We start from the raw sequence: 16,097 nt of genomic DNA on the forward strand, positions 1-16,097 counted from the left end.
AAATCCCACAATGGAGTTTAACCTTCTAGACCCAACCCTGGGGGAAGGTTTGGCTGCTGCTTGCAGCCATTTCCACGGGAACACTTCTGGAAGCACTGAGGATTTTGCCAGCAGGAACACAAATGCTCAGCCAGATGAGTGCTGAAGCAATGCCACACCTGAGCCCTCAGCTCAGCTGGGGGAAGGAACTGAACAGCAACATCTAGAGTACCTGCTTTGTCTTTCTTCTTGGATATTGTGCAGCTCTTCAGGGCTCCCACTTTGGAGAATGTCTGCAAGGAATTTGGACACGTGATTCAGTTCCCTTTGTCACAGGCTCGTAACTCAGCTGCCAACGTGGCCCCGTGCCACACAGCCCCACCTCCCCCTGCACACACCTGCCAGCACTGCAGCTGAGCCCTTCCCCACTGAGTTATTCTGTACAAATACACACACACAGAGTTTGAAAGGTGTCAAGGCAGGTGCTCCCAGAAACCCTGCACTGCCCCTCAAAGCGCAGAGGTGGCTCTGGAGGAACACTATGGATGACAAGATGCCCTCAGCCAGGGAGAGCCTTAAGGGTGGGTGCTGCCTGGGATGTCCCTGGAACACAGCTCTTCCCAAAAATGGGGGGCTAGAGGGTAGCCAACTGGGTATTTGACTCCCTTGTGAGGCCAGAAAAAGAAGAGGGGACAAATCCCAGCCCTGCTCTGGGTATTTATTTGTCCACAGCTGCAGCAGAGTCTCCACAGAGACTCACAGGTCCAGGATGCTTGGGCCATGGAATGTGTCATTTTAAATGGGTACAAGTGCCAGAGATGGGAAATTCCAGCTGCTTTTCCTTATTTTGGTATTACCACCCCACATAGCTTCAGGAACACCACTCTCTCTCCTAAGTGTTTATTGAGGTGAAGCAGCACAAGGCAGCACACTGTCAGCAGAGGCTGAGAGGAAAAGCTGCGTTTTTCTTCCTGTGATTTCTTTCTGTGACATTCAGAAATCACCATTTATTTATTCACTCACTGCCTCTCACACACCAAGCAGTGGCAGAGCTGCAGCAGTGCCTGTCCCAAGGAGGAGCATTACAGAAAACATGGCAAATCAGGAATGTTAGATTTCCTACTGCCTCCACCTGTCTCTAGGTGGAATTAAACCCCACTAAAACAGCTCCAGATGCATTTATCTAACTGACACCTGGAGTGATGTTCCCAGTCCCAGTAGAACCCAGTGCTCTCTCATCTCCCACCAGATCACACTGGCTGCAGCTGAAATCCTTTCAACACTGTGTCCTTATTGCTCACCTCCTTCAGTGTGTCTTCTGTGGTGGCAAAGTTCAGGTTTTTGATGAACAAGGTACAACCAGGAATATTTTCTTCTTCTTCTTCCTCCTCCTCCTCTTCTTCCTGTGCTGCTGCTTCCTCAGAGTCTTTTATAGCTTCACCTGAACCAAGAAGAATAAACCCAACTTTGTAAGATGCAACAAAGCCAGATTTTGGGGGAGTTTTGGGATGGGGAGAAAGGTGGTGTATTTAGGGAGGGAAGATCAGCCCTCACAGTGGGAGGTCACCCAGACAAAACATATCCTGGGGCTTGACACAACCCCAGAGAAACACAGAGACCCCAGCCAGTCTGCCACAGTTCTTACCTGGTACCAGCCCTGCTTCACCCTCCTTTCCTGGAACCCCAGCTTTTTCTTTCTGAGGGGCTGGGCTGAGGAAAACCCCCATTGGAGCCCACTCCAGATACAAGGGCACAGAATGAAACTGTGAAGAGAAGACAGAAGAGAAATGAGGAGTGAAGGGCAAGGGCCTGAAGGAAAAACTCTGCTCTCAGCTTCATTTTCACCTCACTCTGTAATGAAAAAACAGCAGTGGAAAAGCTGAGTAACCTTTGCAAGTGACTAAACTCTGTCACAAAAGGATCCAGCCTTACAGGACCACAGCCTGCCACAGGTCACTCCTGGATTGTGAAAGGGAAAAAATAAGCCCTCCAGCTGTGTCACAGCCCCCCTCTCCAGCATCCTCTGCAGGCTGAGCCCTGCTCTGCTGTACCAGGCACCTCCCTAAATCCAAAGGGCACAGCTTGGAAGATCAGCGCCTCTGGGATAACCCCCTTTCCACACCCCCTGTGCCCCTCATGCTCAGAGTGAGCCCTCCTGCAGCTCCCCAACTCACCAAGACCCCCCCTCCCCAGGCAGTGCTCCCACCTTGGAGTAGGCCAGCCTGGTGAAGGCTTGCTTGGCCTCTGTGGGCTCCAGGAACTCCACGATGGCTGTGATGCCTCCCTCTGGCAGCAGCACCCGGCCCAGGCCCCCGTGCTGGCCAAAGAGCTCCTCCAGTTCCAGCGCGCTCGTGCCGGCCGGCAGGTTCTTCACCAGGATCACTGTCCTGCTCCTCTCACCAGCAGCCTGACACAGCCAGCAGGGAAAGAAAGAATATGGCATGGAGGAGAGCAAATCCAGCAGTTTTCTAACTGGAGACTTCAGATCTCCAAGGGTGTGGTCTCCCTCTCTGCGTGTCGCTCCTTTCCCGGATCCAAAAGGACTGACAGGCATTTAGGAAACACTCCCTGGAAAATCCACATCTCATGGATGGAGGTGGCAGCTGCACATCCACAAGGTTCCTTCCCTGCCCACAAGTTGCCCACCATCCTAATGCCATCTTATTATGGATTTCACCCATCCTGAGAGCCACTCCCTTTTCAAATGGATACATCTCCTGTCACATTCATATTTTCTGCAAAATGCCTTCACCCAGAACTTTCTCCTGGGAAGCTGAGAAGCCTCAAAGAAAAAGGAAAACAATTCTTATCTCATTTGCTTCTCCTGTGTTTTGCTGCTTTGGAATGTGTTTGGAGATTGTTTCATTGGTTTCTGCTGTGAATTGTTTTGACTCACTGGCCAGTCATCAGGGCAGAGCTGTGTCAAGACTGGAGAGAGAGTCACGAGTTTTCATTATTATCTTTTTAGCCTTCTGTAAGTATCCTTTCTGTATTCTTTAGTATAGTATAGTTTAGTATTTTTTAATATAATATAGTATAATAAAATAATAAATTAGCCTTCAGAGAACATAGAGTCAGATTCATCATTCCTTCCTGCCATGGGGCACCCTGCAAATACAATAATTTCCTAACTCATCAGGGAGGGTTCAATCCTGCAAGATGCTGAGGATTTAGTTACCAATTTCCAAGAGAGCTGAGAACACCAGGACTAGAAGAGGTGGATCCCCACTGGTGCCTCCAGCTGAGCCTCTCACCTGGCTGAAGGAATCCAGGCTGACTCCATTTTCCACGAGGAACCGGCGGATTTCCTGGACCAGCTCCGTTTCTCCCAGAGCCACTCTCACTGCCACGCTGTCTTTGCTCTCCTGCAGGCAAGAATTCAGTCACCTGCTGCTCTCAGAAGCACATGCAAAGGGAATGTGGCAGCTGCAGGGTAAAATGCTCCAGCTCCTCTGCAGCTGCTGGAAATTGTGCTGTTGGAATTCAAACACCCAAAGCGAAATGAAATTTCCAGGAAGGATCTGATTTTTAGGGTGTAAATTCCCATCAACTTCTAGTTATGTAGAAATGCAAAATTCAGCCAGAGGAAAGGACAGTGGGAAGGAAGGCTGGGGAAGGGATCAATTGGCTCAGACCCCACAGAGCTGCTACAGCACCAGAGGCCTCAGCCTGTGGGGTGCCCATGGAGGCTTTTCCTGTGCAAGACAAGGCCTTGGCCACAAAGAAACAGGCAGGAAAGTGATGTCCCAGCCCAGCTGATCCATCCCAACCCAACTCACAGCATCCAGCACTTGGCTTTTGGCAGCATTGTACTTGTGGGCCATGGCATCAGCCACAGCGTTTGTGCCCACGAAGAGCGCGTTCCAGTTGTGGGAGCTGGCAAGAGAAAACACAGCCAGGGTCAGTCATGGCCCCTCCAGCCAATAATCCTGGGAAAAAACAGCTCTGAGCACCACTGTGAACAGGCAGGGTGAAGAGAAAGGGAAGGAAGGGTGGAAGATCCCTAGAGAAGGGACAGGATGAGGGAGATGTGACTGGAGAGCAAACAGGAAGCAGTGCATGCAGTGGGCTCTGCTTCCCCAGACCTCACAGCTCACAGTTCTGCAGCTGAAGTTCAGGTACTGCCTCAGAGGAACACACCTCTCCAACTGGTTTCCTAAACCCACAAACCCCATACAAGCAAGGCTGTCCCCTTTTCCCTTCAAGACAGAAAGTATCAGCCACTTCTTTCAAACTGATTTGTCACACAGCAAGAAAAAGCTGCTACAAGCTTTAGAATTAGAGGCGGCCAAGCAGAGGAGAAAGGCCCAACTGATCTGAACCTCCCCCCTGAAGAATTACAGAATCAGACTAACTCTTATCAGAGAAGTAACTCATACCAAAGCCATTCAAATTTCTGCTGCTCACTGAGCTACTGCAGCTACTTGGGCAGAGGAGTTGGGGAGGTGAGAGAGAAAGGAAAGAGATCTGCACAGCAAATGCTTCATTAACTCTGGGAATCTCTACAGCCCCTGTGAAGATCCCACATGCATTCCTGGGAATCTGCTTGTGTTGTACCTGGCACTGTTGGCTTTGTCCTTGGCCTCTTTGCTCTTTTTGTAGGAGGAAGATTCTTCTGCATCTCCATCTTCCACTTTTCCCTTTTTGATCGTGGAGGGTAAAAGATGCATCATTCTGCCCTGCAAGACAGGAAGGAGAGCTGCAGCAGCTCTGGAATAATCCACAGAAGTCCACATGGAAGAAATTTCCTGGCACCTTTCCCAGTCAGACAGCCTTGGTGGAAGAAGGGAATTTTCCTTCCCAAAGGAGCCACAACTGCAAAGTGGCCACACAGCGTGAGACAGACTCAGAGCTCCTTCCCCACCTCCACCAGGATTTTGGTGCCTGCAAAGCTGCTCAAACCAAGCTACTCTACCAAAAGAACATGCAGGAGAGCCTCAACCTTTTTAACAAAGCCCAAAAGCAAACTCTCAGCCATGTTCCCACCAAGCATTCCCACCAGCTGCAGTCCAAAGCAGAGGAAAAGCATCAGAGCTGTACCTGGAACACCTGCCCATCCAGCTCTGCCAGGGCCTTCACAGCATGCTCAGGGATCATGTAGGTGATGAAAGCAAATCCTTTGGGTTTCTTGGTGAGTTTGTCAATGGGGAAGTGGATCTCTGAGAGGGGTCCTGCAGGAGGCAAGGCTTGGTGGTCACAGCTGTCCCTACACAGCTCTGAACTGGCACCTCCCAGACACAATCAGGGATGAGGGGAGCAGCTCTGGATGGGTGGTGAGCCACCAGCCTGGGCCAGGAGCTGCAGAGGGACAAGGAGGGCCCAGCACAAGCACCCCAAGTCCAGGTGTGGCAGCTCATGGGCTCTGACAGGTGACACAAACCAGGCAAGCTCTGAGCAGCTGCCTTCACCTTCAGTCAGGGATAAACACCTCCACAGCCTCACCCTCTCTGCCCCAGGATGCCAAGAGAACCTTAAATGTGTTTGATTTAGAGGTAGAAGAGGGAAACTTCAAATTTACACCCCAAATTTGGAATGTCAGGTGCATCTGAAGGGTTCACCTGCAGGAAGCCTCCTGCCAAGCAAACTCAAATTATCACACCAGAAAATAAAGATGATGGGAGCTGGGCCATGTCCAAAAGATGTGGGACACAGAGCTTTGTCCATCCCCACCCAGCAGGAAAACCTCTGGACAAAGGAAAGACATTGCCCTGCAACTTCCAGTCCCGTGGCAAACACTCACCATACTTTGAAAAGATCTTCTCCAAGTCCTCCTCAGTGCTGGTGAAAGGCAGATTCCTGACAAAGAGTCTCCCTGATTCAGACAAGTCCTCTTCCTCCTCATCATCCCTCAGTGTCCTTTGCCAGGGCTGCTGCTGAGGTTTTGCTGGAACAGTTTCTTTTGGGGTGCTCCTGCACCGGGACACCTCCACACAGCGTCCACCTGACCCCCAGAGAACACAGAGGGACCCTGGATGCCTCCCAAGGCCATGAGCAAACAACACCCATGTGCAAATGATGCCTTGAGAGGCTGCCCAGAACAGAGGCTAGGCAGTGTTAGAGGAATAAAGGAAGTATTTATCATAAAGGCCTTCAAAGGATACACCTTGGGCAATACAAGAGCCTGGCCAAGGCTCCGGCCCCAGGTCATGAGGTTTCACACTTTTATAGGTTTTGGACCATTTACATATTGGGGTTAATTGTCCAATTACACCTTCAGCTTATGAAGTCCCATCCTCCCAGATTGCTCTCCTGAATTTGCTGCTGTTTGTACTTTTTGGGCCTGAACTGGAAAGGGATTGTTTTGGCTAACTAAGCTGTGAGGAGAACTTGCTAACACTTGATAGGAAGTTCAGAGTTATATAACAATGCAGTACAGAATCTGGATAATGTGAAAGCTATAACTTAAGGCATCCCAAAGAGCCCAGGGTTAGACACAATTACAGCCCCACAGGCTCTGAGCAGGACTCAAAAATAAGGGGGAGGTGGGGGCTGTAAGGGGCAGTCTTCATAAAAATCAGTGTATCAGCCCCAGCCCCCTTTCCTTTCAGAGAGCCCCAGCCTGTCTATGCCAGCCCACACAATATTTGCAAAGAGAATTTCAGGAGTTACTCCAAGGGTTAGGCCAAGCCCAGGGCTCCAGCCCAGCCTGTACAAAGCTGGACTCCAGCAGTGTCATTTTTACCCCAACAAGAACCACCTCACGCACACGGCAAAACACGAGGGCTCTAAACCCCACTCCTGCCACAGCACTTGGCTTATCCCAAGGAACAACCCCCCATGTGCCTGGGAAAAACTCCAATCACAGGAGCTACTTGTGCAGGGAACACTTAAGCAGCTGAGCTCCCAGGCTGGAGTGAGGAGAACAAACAGCCCTTACCCAGGAATTCTTTTTTCCGCTTCAAGGCCCTTTGCATTTCTGCTTCACTCTTCAAGTCAACAAAGATGTAACCTTGGAGGAAGGGAAGGTTCAACTGAGCATCATGTGGGGAACACACACAGCCACTAATTGGGTAATTAAGGGTGAATTGGGCTTGCTTTAATATAGATTCCTATAGATGGAGCATTCAGCTCCCATGGAAAGTTTCAATCCAGCCTGGAGATGACTATGGCAGACTGGAAGGCTGCCTTTTCAAAGCTTATTCTTTATATACAAATCACAAAAACTTTACTTAGCAGCTGGAGGAGGCTTTCACAGGTGCCTCTGAGAGCAAATAAAGGTGCATCCATTGTTGGACTATTAAAGGAAAAGAGCACACAGCAAAGCTCCAAGGACCTGCTCCCACAAATCAGCACAGAGCCCTGGGCTGCTGCAGCTCTCCCAGAGGAACAGGCTTTTCCTTGGCATGGTTTGGGGTGTTTAAAATAAAGTTCTGGATGCAGCTTAATAAAAAAAAGTTCCTGCTGCTACTCCAAAAGGAGCACAGCCAACATTCCTCTGCCCACGGCATCCTGTGGACAGCAAGTAGGGCAGGAGAGCTGCAAAGTCACAGAAAGGTCTCCAAGAACCAGGCCACGAGCCAGGGATGTGGAAATGCAGACTAAAAGAGCAGAGGAGTGATCAAGGGGTCCCCTAACTCACAGATCCCTCCTCCCTTCCATACACAGCTCTTACCTGAATTCTTCCCTTGGGCCTTTTTTCCCATCCTGATTGCCACCGGCTTCAGAGGGAAGAAAAATTCCCGAATTTTTTGCTGTGGGAAGAATTAGAATTGTTTGAATAATTCTCAGATACAGGAAGCAGCAAGTTGCAGGCTTAGGTTTTTACATATAAAGCACCCAGATCTCTGCACAAAGACAGTTCAGAAGTTGCCCTGATCACCCACAAAGGCCTCACAGGAGTGAGAAGTGAAAGGTTTCTGGAAACATCTTGCAAAGGTGCACTCTGAGACACCCCTGAGCCTCCCTCCCTCCCTCCCCAGCTGGGAAAGCAAACTTGCCTCAGTGATGTTGGAGGGGGCCCCACGAAGTTTCACTGTGAAGGGAGTGCTGGCTTCCCCTGAGCTGGTCTGGCTCTGCACAGAGGAGGGGGGGAAAAAGGGAGAAAAGCTGAATGAAAGAACAGAAATCACAGCACAACCAGCTGGGCTTGGCCAACAAACAGGAAGCTGAAGAGTGGGAGGGAGTATCAGGAGATGCCCACAGCTGCAGCAGCCTGGGGCAGGAGGTGCCAGCTGAGGGTGTGTGCCATGAAAAGCTGAGTTCTGCTGCTCCCAGGACAGCATCTCCTGGAAAAAAGCCTCTGAGAAGAGCACCAGCAGCACTTATCTGGAAGCCCCATCTTTGGGAATTTAGCCAGCCCTGAGGGGATTCAGTGAAATTTGTAAATGGGTCACACCAAGAAGGCCAAGAAAGGTGGAACCCAGTGGGGCTGCAGCCTTCCCAGGCTGTCAGCTCATTCTGCAGGGACTGACAGACACCTGCTATCCATACAGCTACTGCTTCAAAGAAGACAAATCTAACCCAGCTGTACCTCTAGTGTGGATCCTTTTTTCTTCTTCCCCACTGGTGTTTTTTGCTCTGTTTGCTGGGCTTTTGGCTTCCCCCTTTTCTCTGGGTGGGTTTCTGCAATGCCTGAATCCTCCTCAGTCTCACTTTCCTCCTCCTCCTCAGTCTCTGTTTCTTCCTCTGTACTGGATGAGGAGGAAGAATCCTTCACCACTTTAGATTTCAGGTAATCCATATCTGAGAGGTCTTTGCTGGTAGCTGCCTTCTTCCCTTCTTTCTTTCCTGGCAGAGAGGAGAGAGAGCAGAGAAGTTATTTTTTCACACAGATGCTGCTGCTGCTCTCCCCCCAGGCCAGGAAAAAGCTGAGAACTGACACAACCATGGCCATCACCTCCATGTTCTCTATTCCATGCGAAAACAGCAGAGCAATTTCATCTTGGCACTCCCAGTCTGGATTTCAAAGCAGCAATTCATGAATAAAACATGTTTGAAAGGGGTTTGAGGTACTCCAGGACCAAGTATTTTGTCACAATTTTAACTAAATGTCCCCAGCAGGCCTCAGAGAGGGGTTTACAAGGAAAAGGACAAAATCACACCTGGATTTGAGTCACCCAAGGAGAGATGAGGGGCAGGAGGGAAAACATCACTCACTCCACCAGAACAGATAAGGAAATGTCATGGAAGGAGGGAGGGAGAAAAGCTCCAACCCCACACCCATCCCTGCTGCAGGGACACTGGCTTCTAAAATACACACACCAGGCTGTGAGCCTTCAGAGAGAAGCCACCACTCCAGATTTGCTCTCAGGAGCCAAGGTACTCAACCCTGGCAGGCCCAATTTCCAGAAACATCCATCAGAGGCACACCAGACAAGTTCCCAGCCACCCACAGGTTCCTAAAGCACAGAAACCACATCCAGCCCTGGAAATCCTGGAGATGAAAGGGGCTGCAAGAAGGAAAGCACTCAAGGCAAGCTGCAGCTGTTTGCCCTGTTACTCCTCCCTGATGACACAGGGAAAGCACAAATGGCACCCCCAAATATCAGACACTGCATGTGCCACAGCTCCCCAAATCTGGGGGAACAGCCAGGCATTCCCAGCACACAGAAAGGTGAGAGCCAACCCTGCTGGTGACACTGAGTCCAGGGCTGTCACTCCCTGTGACAGGAGCCACGGTCACTGACACAAGCAAAGGGTGACAGCTCCCTCAGGTACCTTTCACCTCCTCCTCATCTTCAGAGGGCTCATCCCCACCCTCACTCAGCTCCTCAGACTCATCTGAATCAAAGTTCAGGTAATCAGCTGCTGCTGCCTTTTCCTTCTTAGGCTCCTCTGCCAAAGTGTCATTAGCCCAAGTGGCCACCTGGGACCTCTTCTGGTGAACCACCAAGAACTCCTGGAATGTTTTATCTTCCTTCAACTGTGGGGGAAAGATTAAAAAAAAAGCTGTGAAGAGAGACTCACAGAGAATCTGAAATCCAAGATATCACCTCGTTTCCAGCAGTGTAAAACCAAAAATCCCTTAAGGGGAGATCAGTTTACACTGACAAGGTGATTAAAGTCTTCTCAAGGTGTCTCATCCCTACTCTTCTTTATAATTGGTGTTTAGAAAGTACTTTAAACAGGAAAACAAAACAAAAAGATAAAAAAACAGCCAAGTTAAATGTGACACAGCTTACACAGGGTTAAACCCCAGCACTGCTGAAGCAGAGCAGACCTGAGTGCAGTGTGTGCTCACAGGAGTAGCTGACCATTAAAACCCCATGTTTGGGCTGTTAAAATCATTTTCCACAATAAAACTGGGCTGTCCCAGCCTGAATTAACAGCATGGGAAGCAGCACAGAAAGGAACTATTCAGCAGCAAGAATGCAGGGACAGCAATCCAACCTCAACTCACCTCCTTTAAGTTATCCACTGGATCTTTCTTCTTTTTATCCTTGGGGAAAAAAGCCCAGAAAGGTTCATTAGAAGCACAGGGAACAGAAACCCTGAGGCAGAGAACACCAGCACTCCAGAATCTGGTGTCCCAGCTGCTCTGTCCCCTTCCCCACAGCCCACTGACACACAGCAGAGCCCCAGGGATCAGGCAGGACTCACTTTCTTTGTGGCTGCACTTGCCAGGGGCTCCTTGCTCTGCTTTTCTGGGGCAGGGGCCTTCTGAGAGTGCTTGCTCCAGGCTTTGGGTTTTGTAGGGTCACCAAAGGACTTGCACAGCTCCACCTGGAATGAGTGAGGTCTGAAATCAAACACAGGGCTGTAGCTGCTGGGTGAGCTCACTCAGGAGCTGCTGGGATGGAGGGAGGGTGCAGGAACAGCTTTAAAAGCACAGAGCTACACATCCAATCACCACGGGAGAGTCAGGAGTGGACAGGCACACAATCCCAGGATGGCAAGGGGACTTAGAGTGCCACCCCCTGCCATGGGTAGGGACACCTTCCACTGTCCCAGGTGCTCCCACCCCCATCCAGCCTGGCCTTGGGCACTGCCAGGGATCCAGGGGCAGCCCCAGCTGCTCTGGGCACCCTGTGCCAGGGAAGAATCCCCTCCCTGAAAGCCCATTCCTTAGGAACCTCAGGGGGATATTTCTGGAGGTGAGCTCACTGTGACTCTGGAAGTGTCTATGAAGCTTTTGTTGAAGTGGTTCAGGGCTGTTTGAGCCTCATCCTCAGACTTGTAGCCAATGAAGCCGAATTTCCGGAACCTTCCATCCTTGGTGTACTTCAGGCAGCAGTCGGTGAGCGTGCCAAAGGCAGCAAAGAGCTTCCTGAAACGCTCCTCCTTCATCTGGGAAAGGAGGGAGGGCAGCACAAAGGGAAATCAGCCCCAGGGAGCCTCTGAGGACAAGTCCAACCCAACATATTCTGTCTCAAAGGGCTTCTGCAAGGCTGCAGGAAGCCCATTGTGAGCCAAACCCCACTTCAACCACCACAGCCGTTCATGCTCCCCCCGAATCCACACGTGGGGATGGGGAGCAGGGCGGGACCCCGCCGGGCACAGCAGCGCCGAGAGCACCGGCACCCAACCCCGGACACGAGGGGGGCACAGTGACCACAGCGACCGACTGCCCACCCTGCCGGGGTGTCACCTGCCAGCCCACGCCCCCCACGCTGCTTCCTGCACCTTCCTGACTGCTGCAGGAGCTCTCCCACCATCCTCCCCCCGAAGCGTCCCCATGCTCCGCCTCCCAGCACTGAGCGCAGCCCCTCATAGCCTCTTCCCCCGGGACATCTCGCCGTTCCCCCTCCAAAACCTCATCCTCTCACCACTTCAGACCGTCTCTCCCGGCAGGTCTCCCCGCTCTCCCCCATCCCCACCACACGCTCCCCTCCTGGTGCCTCTCCCTGCCCCGCATCCCCCTCAGACCCATCCTAGGCCCAGCACGCCCCCTGCACTCCCAGCACCACACAGAGCCTCACCCCATTGGGGAGATTCTTCACGATAAGTCGCGACATGGCAGCGACAGACGCGAAGCAGGGAGCACTCAGCGCAGCGCACGCCGCCCCATGGGCGCCGCCATATTATCTGGATCACGTGGTCTGTGGGCGGCACCACTCATGCGCAGGGCGGGACCCGGATGTTGGTCCTTAGCAACGGCCCCTTAGCAACGGGGCCTGCAGGGCTGTGGGCCGCGGGAGCCTCCATGGGGCACCGGGCACGGGGACCGGCGGGGAGGGGAGGCGGCAGGATGAGGCGGGGCTGATCATCCCCGGGTTTCCCCGCAGAGCGGCCTGCTGCCTCCCGGGCCGTCCGCGCTGCTCGGCGGGGCCGCAGGAGGGAGCTCCGCGCACGCCGCTCCCGGCTCCGGCCGGCCTCTGAGCCAAAGGCCATCCAGAGATGTCGAGTTTGTGGGGGGATGGCGTAGAGAGCCTCGGTGTCACACTTAAAAGTCATGCGGAAGGGGGCCAGAGGGTCTGGTCCAGGGAAACTGTGGATGCTTGGATGTTTTCAAGGTGCCAGGTTGGACGGGGCTTGGAGCAGCCTGAGGTAGCAGAAAGTGTCCCTGCCATGGCAGGGGATGGAGCGAGATGAGCTTTAAGATCCCTTCAAATCCAAACCATTCTGTGATTCTGTGAATAAAAGCAGATTCCCTCCAAGGAATGGCTAAATAACCCCAGAGCCAGAGGATGCTGTGCTGTGAGAGCTCCAAAGGTTCAAAGAGAGCAAGAGTCACGGAATAAACACAATCCCTGGAGGGTCCCTGAGCACTGCAGAATGAACACCACCCACAGCTCCTCATGAGGGGCAGCTCCAGTCCCTGCTGTGCCCCGAGGGAACGGCTGCAGCCGTGCCAGGGGAAAATCAGGTGGGGCACTGGGACAGGGCTCTCCCCCAGAGGGGCCGGGAGACGATGGACTCTGTGATCCTGTCCAACTCACCATTTTATGCTTCCACGACCCATTGCTGGAGCTGAGCATATCTGGGGGAGCAGAACTGTGGTTCTTCAAGCATCTCCTCCTGCTCAGAGCCCTCAGCCCTGTCTGCCTGTCTCACACCAGCTGGAAATCCAACTTCACGCCGTTATTCCCAGAGGAAGATGCTGGGGACAGCTCTGAGCGCCAGCACCAGCCCTCAGCGGCTCTCCCCATGGTCTGGAGTTACCCCAGGGAGAACTGGAGCCATTCCACCCCCTCACACCCTCTCCTGACCGCCCTTGGAGGCTGCTCCAGCTGGCTGAGCCCGTCCCAAAGGCTGAAGGCAGCAGGGAGACAGGGCAGGAACGCTCTGGGGGAGCACACAGTGTCCTGGCAGGGCTGGGCTGCAGCTCTCCCGGGGGGAACAGCAAGGGAAATGCATTTTCCAGGAGGCAGAGCAGAGCCAGGGCCAAGCTCAGGGCAGGGGGAGCGGGCGGCAGTGTGTCACCGTGGTGTTTTATGAAAAATCCCTTCGCCAGGATTTCTTCTCCTGGGAAGCTTCAGCTTCTGCCTGTTTTGCTGCTTTGGAATGTGACTTGAAGAACTGTTTACCCAGCATGTGAATTGTTCTTTATTAATGACCAATCCTAGTCCAGCTGTGTCAGGACTCTGGTCAGTCACGGGTGTTTATTATTCATTCTTTGCTAGCCTTTCTCTTTCTGTAGTATAGCTGCAGTATATAATTTCATATAATAGAATAGAATATATAGTATAGTAGAATATAGTATAGTATAATATATAGTATAGTAGAAAATAATATAATTATACTATAATATAATTATAATATACTATACTATAATATATAATATTATGGTATAGTATACTATATAGACTATATAGTATATATATAGTGTATATATACTATATATATACACTATATATATACTATATATATACTATAGTATATATATAGAGTATATATATACTCTTTATAGTGTATATATACTATATATAGTATATTATAGATATACTATATTTTATATTATAGATATACTATATTTAGTATAGTATATACTATATACTATACTATATAGTATAGTATATAGTATATACTATACTAAATATAGTATATCTATAATATACTATATATAGTATAGTATATATATATAGTATAGTATACTATATATATACTATATATACTATATATAGAGAGTATACTATAATAATATAACATAACATAACAGAACATAACATAACATAACATAATAATAATCAGCCTTCAGAGAACTTGGAGTCAAATTCTCATCTCTCCCCTCCACAACAGCATTGCAGTGGGAATGCCCTCAGTGCCCTGCTCAGAGTGCACAGCACAGCCCTGATGGGGGCTGGCAGGGGAGCTGCTCCTCTGTCCCCTCACAGGGCTGTCCGTGAGGTGTCACAGCACAGGGACCCCGCTCCCTCCTCCTCTGCTCCTGCCTCGTCCTTGGCCATCAGAGCTGTCAGGGCTGTCACTTGCCACCCAGGCTGGCACTGACAGGACCCTCACGCCATCGCTAACGCATGCAGACCTTGCCCTTGTCACTGCTGTCCTCTCTGGGACACTTGTCCCCTGCGTGCCTGCCCGTGTCCTGCTCACCTGCTGCGTGCAGCTGGCAGCAGTGCCCGTGCTGCCCAGGCAGGGCTGCGCTTGCCTGCTCCACCCCTGAGGGGCTGGGCAGGGATGGACCCTGCCTGTGTCCGACCCCTCTGCTCTGGGCAGGTCCCAGCCTCCCACCACAGCTGCACCTGCAGCCTCCTCCTTGCCTTTTCTGCACTCAGGGGGGATTTTGCCCACAGTTGCTGCAGGTGTGACCCCTAAGCATGCCTGGGATCAGAAAGAGATCTCTCTCTTCTCTCTTGGGGAGCAGTGCTTAACTGAGACAGGGCCAGGTACCCACTGACTCCTGATTCCCGTGGCCATGCAGGATGTGGCCAACCCTGGTCTCACTTAATTGAAAACAACTGATTTTATCCCTCCCCTGTACATGCAAAGCTGCAGTACAGAAGCACAAGATTTACACACACCAAATTCAGGTTTGATTTCCTTTGTGGGTTCTGCTCCTCGGGGTGGATCAAGATTTTAAGTTTGCAAATGTAAGAGTGGAAACATCCTTTTTGTGGAGAACTGGGGATTTTAAGGGGATCAGAGAGATCTGCCCCTTCAGCAGGTGGCTGTGCTGCACAATGGAAGGTCCTTCCCCAAGGCAGGCTCAGTTCCAGCCCGAGATCCCAGTCCCGGGAACGAGGGAAACTGAGGCCCTGTCCTGAGAAAGCTCAAAGGACATTTTGGAAATTTCCCATTGCTTGGATGGCTGCTCTGAAAATCATCCTTAACCCTTCTGCTGCTGGCACAGAGCATGGGCAGGGGCCAGAGCAGGCACTGCAGAGCCAGTGTGGATGGCTCACTGGGGCAGGTCACCCAGCACATGCTCGAGAACAGAGGCAGGGGAAGAGTGAAAATCAATCAATTGGGATGTTTTCCCCCATGGGAACGATTGTCTTTGATGGTGGCAGTATGAGACAGTGTGTCCCAGTGTCACTGTGTGTCACCTGTCCCCACAGCAGGGCTGGGTGGCTGCAGGTGGCAGTGGGAGCTGGGTGGGCAGGGAAGGAAAAGGGCTGAGAGAGCAAGAGTCTGAGAGCAGCAAGAGGCAGAGGGTGACTGGGAGGTGACAGGCCCAGCAAAGGTGACACATCCCCCCCAGCTGGGTGCTGTCCAGAAGGAGCCCCACGTTTGTCTGCTGCCCCCCACTCCATGCTGGGGTGCCCACAGACTGGTGGCAGGGTCCAGGTGACAAGTGTCCCCTGTCCCTCGCTCTGCAGACCCACGCTGGGCACGCAGGGGCACCCGGGGCAGTGTCAGACAGGGCCTTGACAGCTTCCCCTGCCAAAGAGCAGGGGTCAGCTGGCTGTGAGGGGCTATTATGGGCTGCCTGCAGCCAAGGAACTGAACTTTGCAAAGCAGGGCACCACGGGGTCAAGGCCATCTCTCTGTGAGCAGAGGGACAAAGGGACCTTGTGCTCCGGGTTTGAGGGCACCAGGGGAAAAAGTGCTGCTGAGGAGGAGAGGAAGAAAAGAAAGGAGCTGCTGCAGAGCCTGTCTGCCCCTGGGTGGGAGGAGGCAGAGGTCAGCTGCAAAGGCTGCTGTGGGGTTGGGAGAGGGGTTTCTCACGCTCTGTGCCCAAAGGGGCTCCAGAGGTTCCCCCTGACTTCTCCAGGTGCCCCCATGCCATGGCAGCAGCAGAGCTGTGACCCTGAGCCAGAGCAGCTGCTGTGCTGTGGTGT

The 16,097-nt window shown here is 51.9% G+C and overlaps 1 protein-coding gene across 1 annotated transcript in view; it reads right to left on the bottom strand.

Moving 5' to 3' along the window:
* Positions 1-11,932, bottom strand: part of RBM19 (RNA binding motif protein 19) — a 51,352-nt gene extending 39,420 nt beyond the window's left edge. The window contains exons 1-18 of the mRNA XM_084217117.1: positions 11,838-11,932; positions 11,023-11,205; positions 10,519-10,641; positions 10,319-10,357; positions 9,637-9,841; positions 8,450-8,706; positions 7,917-7,991; positions 7,592-7,670; positions 6,857-6,928; positions 5,720-5,920; positions 5,020-5,150; positions 4,537-4,658; positions 3,759-3,855; positions 3,234-3,344; positions 2,186-2,386; positions 1,625-1,742; positions 1,281-1,420; positions 212-272 (exon numbers count right to left, since the gene is read on the bottom strand). Coding sequence (XP_084073243.1) covers positions 212-272; positions 1,281-1,420; positions 1,625-1,742; positions 2,186-2,386; positions 3,234-3,344; positions 3,759-3,855; positions 4,537-4,658; positions 5,020-5,150; positions 5,720-5,920; positions 6,857-6,928; positions 7,592-7,670; positions 7,917-7,991; positions 8,450-8,706; positions 9,637-9,841; positions 10,319-10,357; positions 10,519-10,641; positions 11,023-11,205; positions 11,838-11,873 — 2,251 coding nt within the window. The 5' untranslated portion in view covers positions 11,874-11,932. The remainder of the gene's footprint in view (positions 1-211; positions 273-1,280; positions 1,421-1,624; positions 1,743-2,185; positions 2,387-3,233; positions 3,345-3,758; positions 3,856-4,536; positions 4,659-5,019; positions 5,151-5,719; positions 5,921-6,856; positions 6,929-7,591; positions 7,671-7,916; positions 7,992-8,449; positions 8,707-9,636; positions 9,842-10,318; positions 10,358-10,518; positions 10,642-11,022; positions 11,206-11,837) is intronic.
* Between the last annotated feature and the right edge of the window lie 4,165 nt (positions 11,933-16,097).

Source organism: Fringilla coelebs (assembly GCF_963513975.1).
Source record: "Fringilla coelebs genome assembly, chromosome: 17".
NCBI classification, from domain to species: Eukaryota; Metazoa; Chordata; class Aves; order Passeriformes; family Fringillidae; genus Fringilla; species Fringilla coelebs.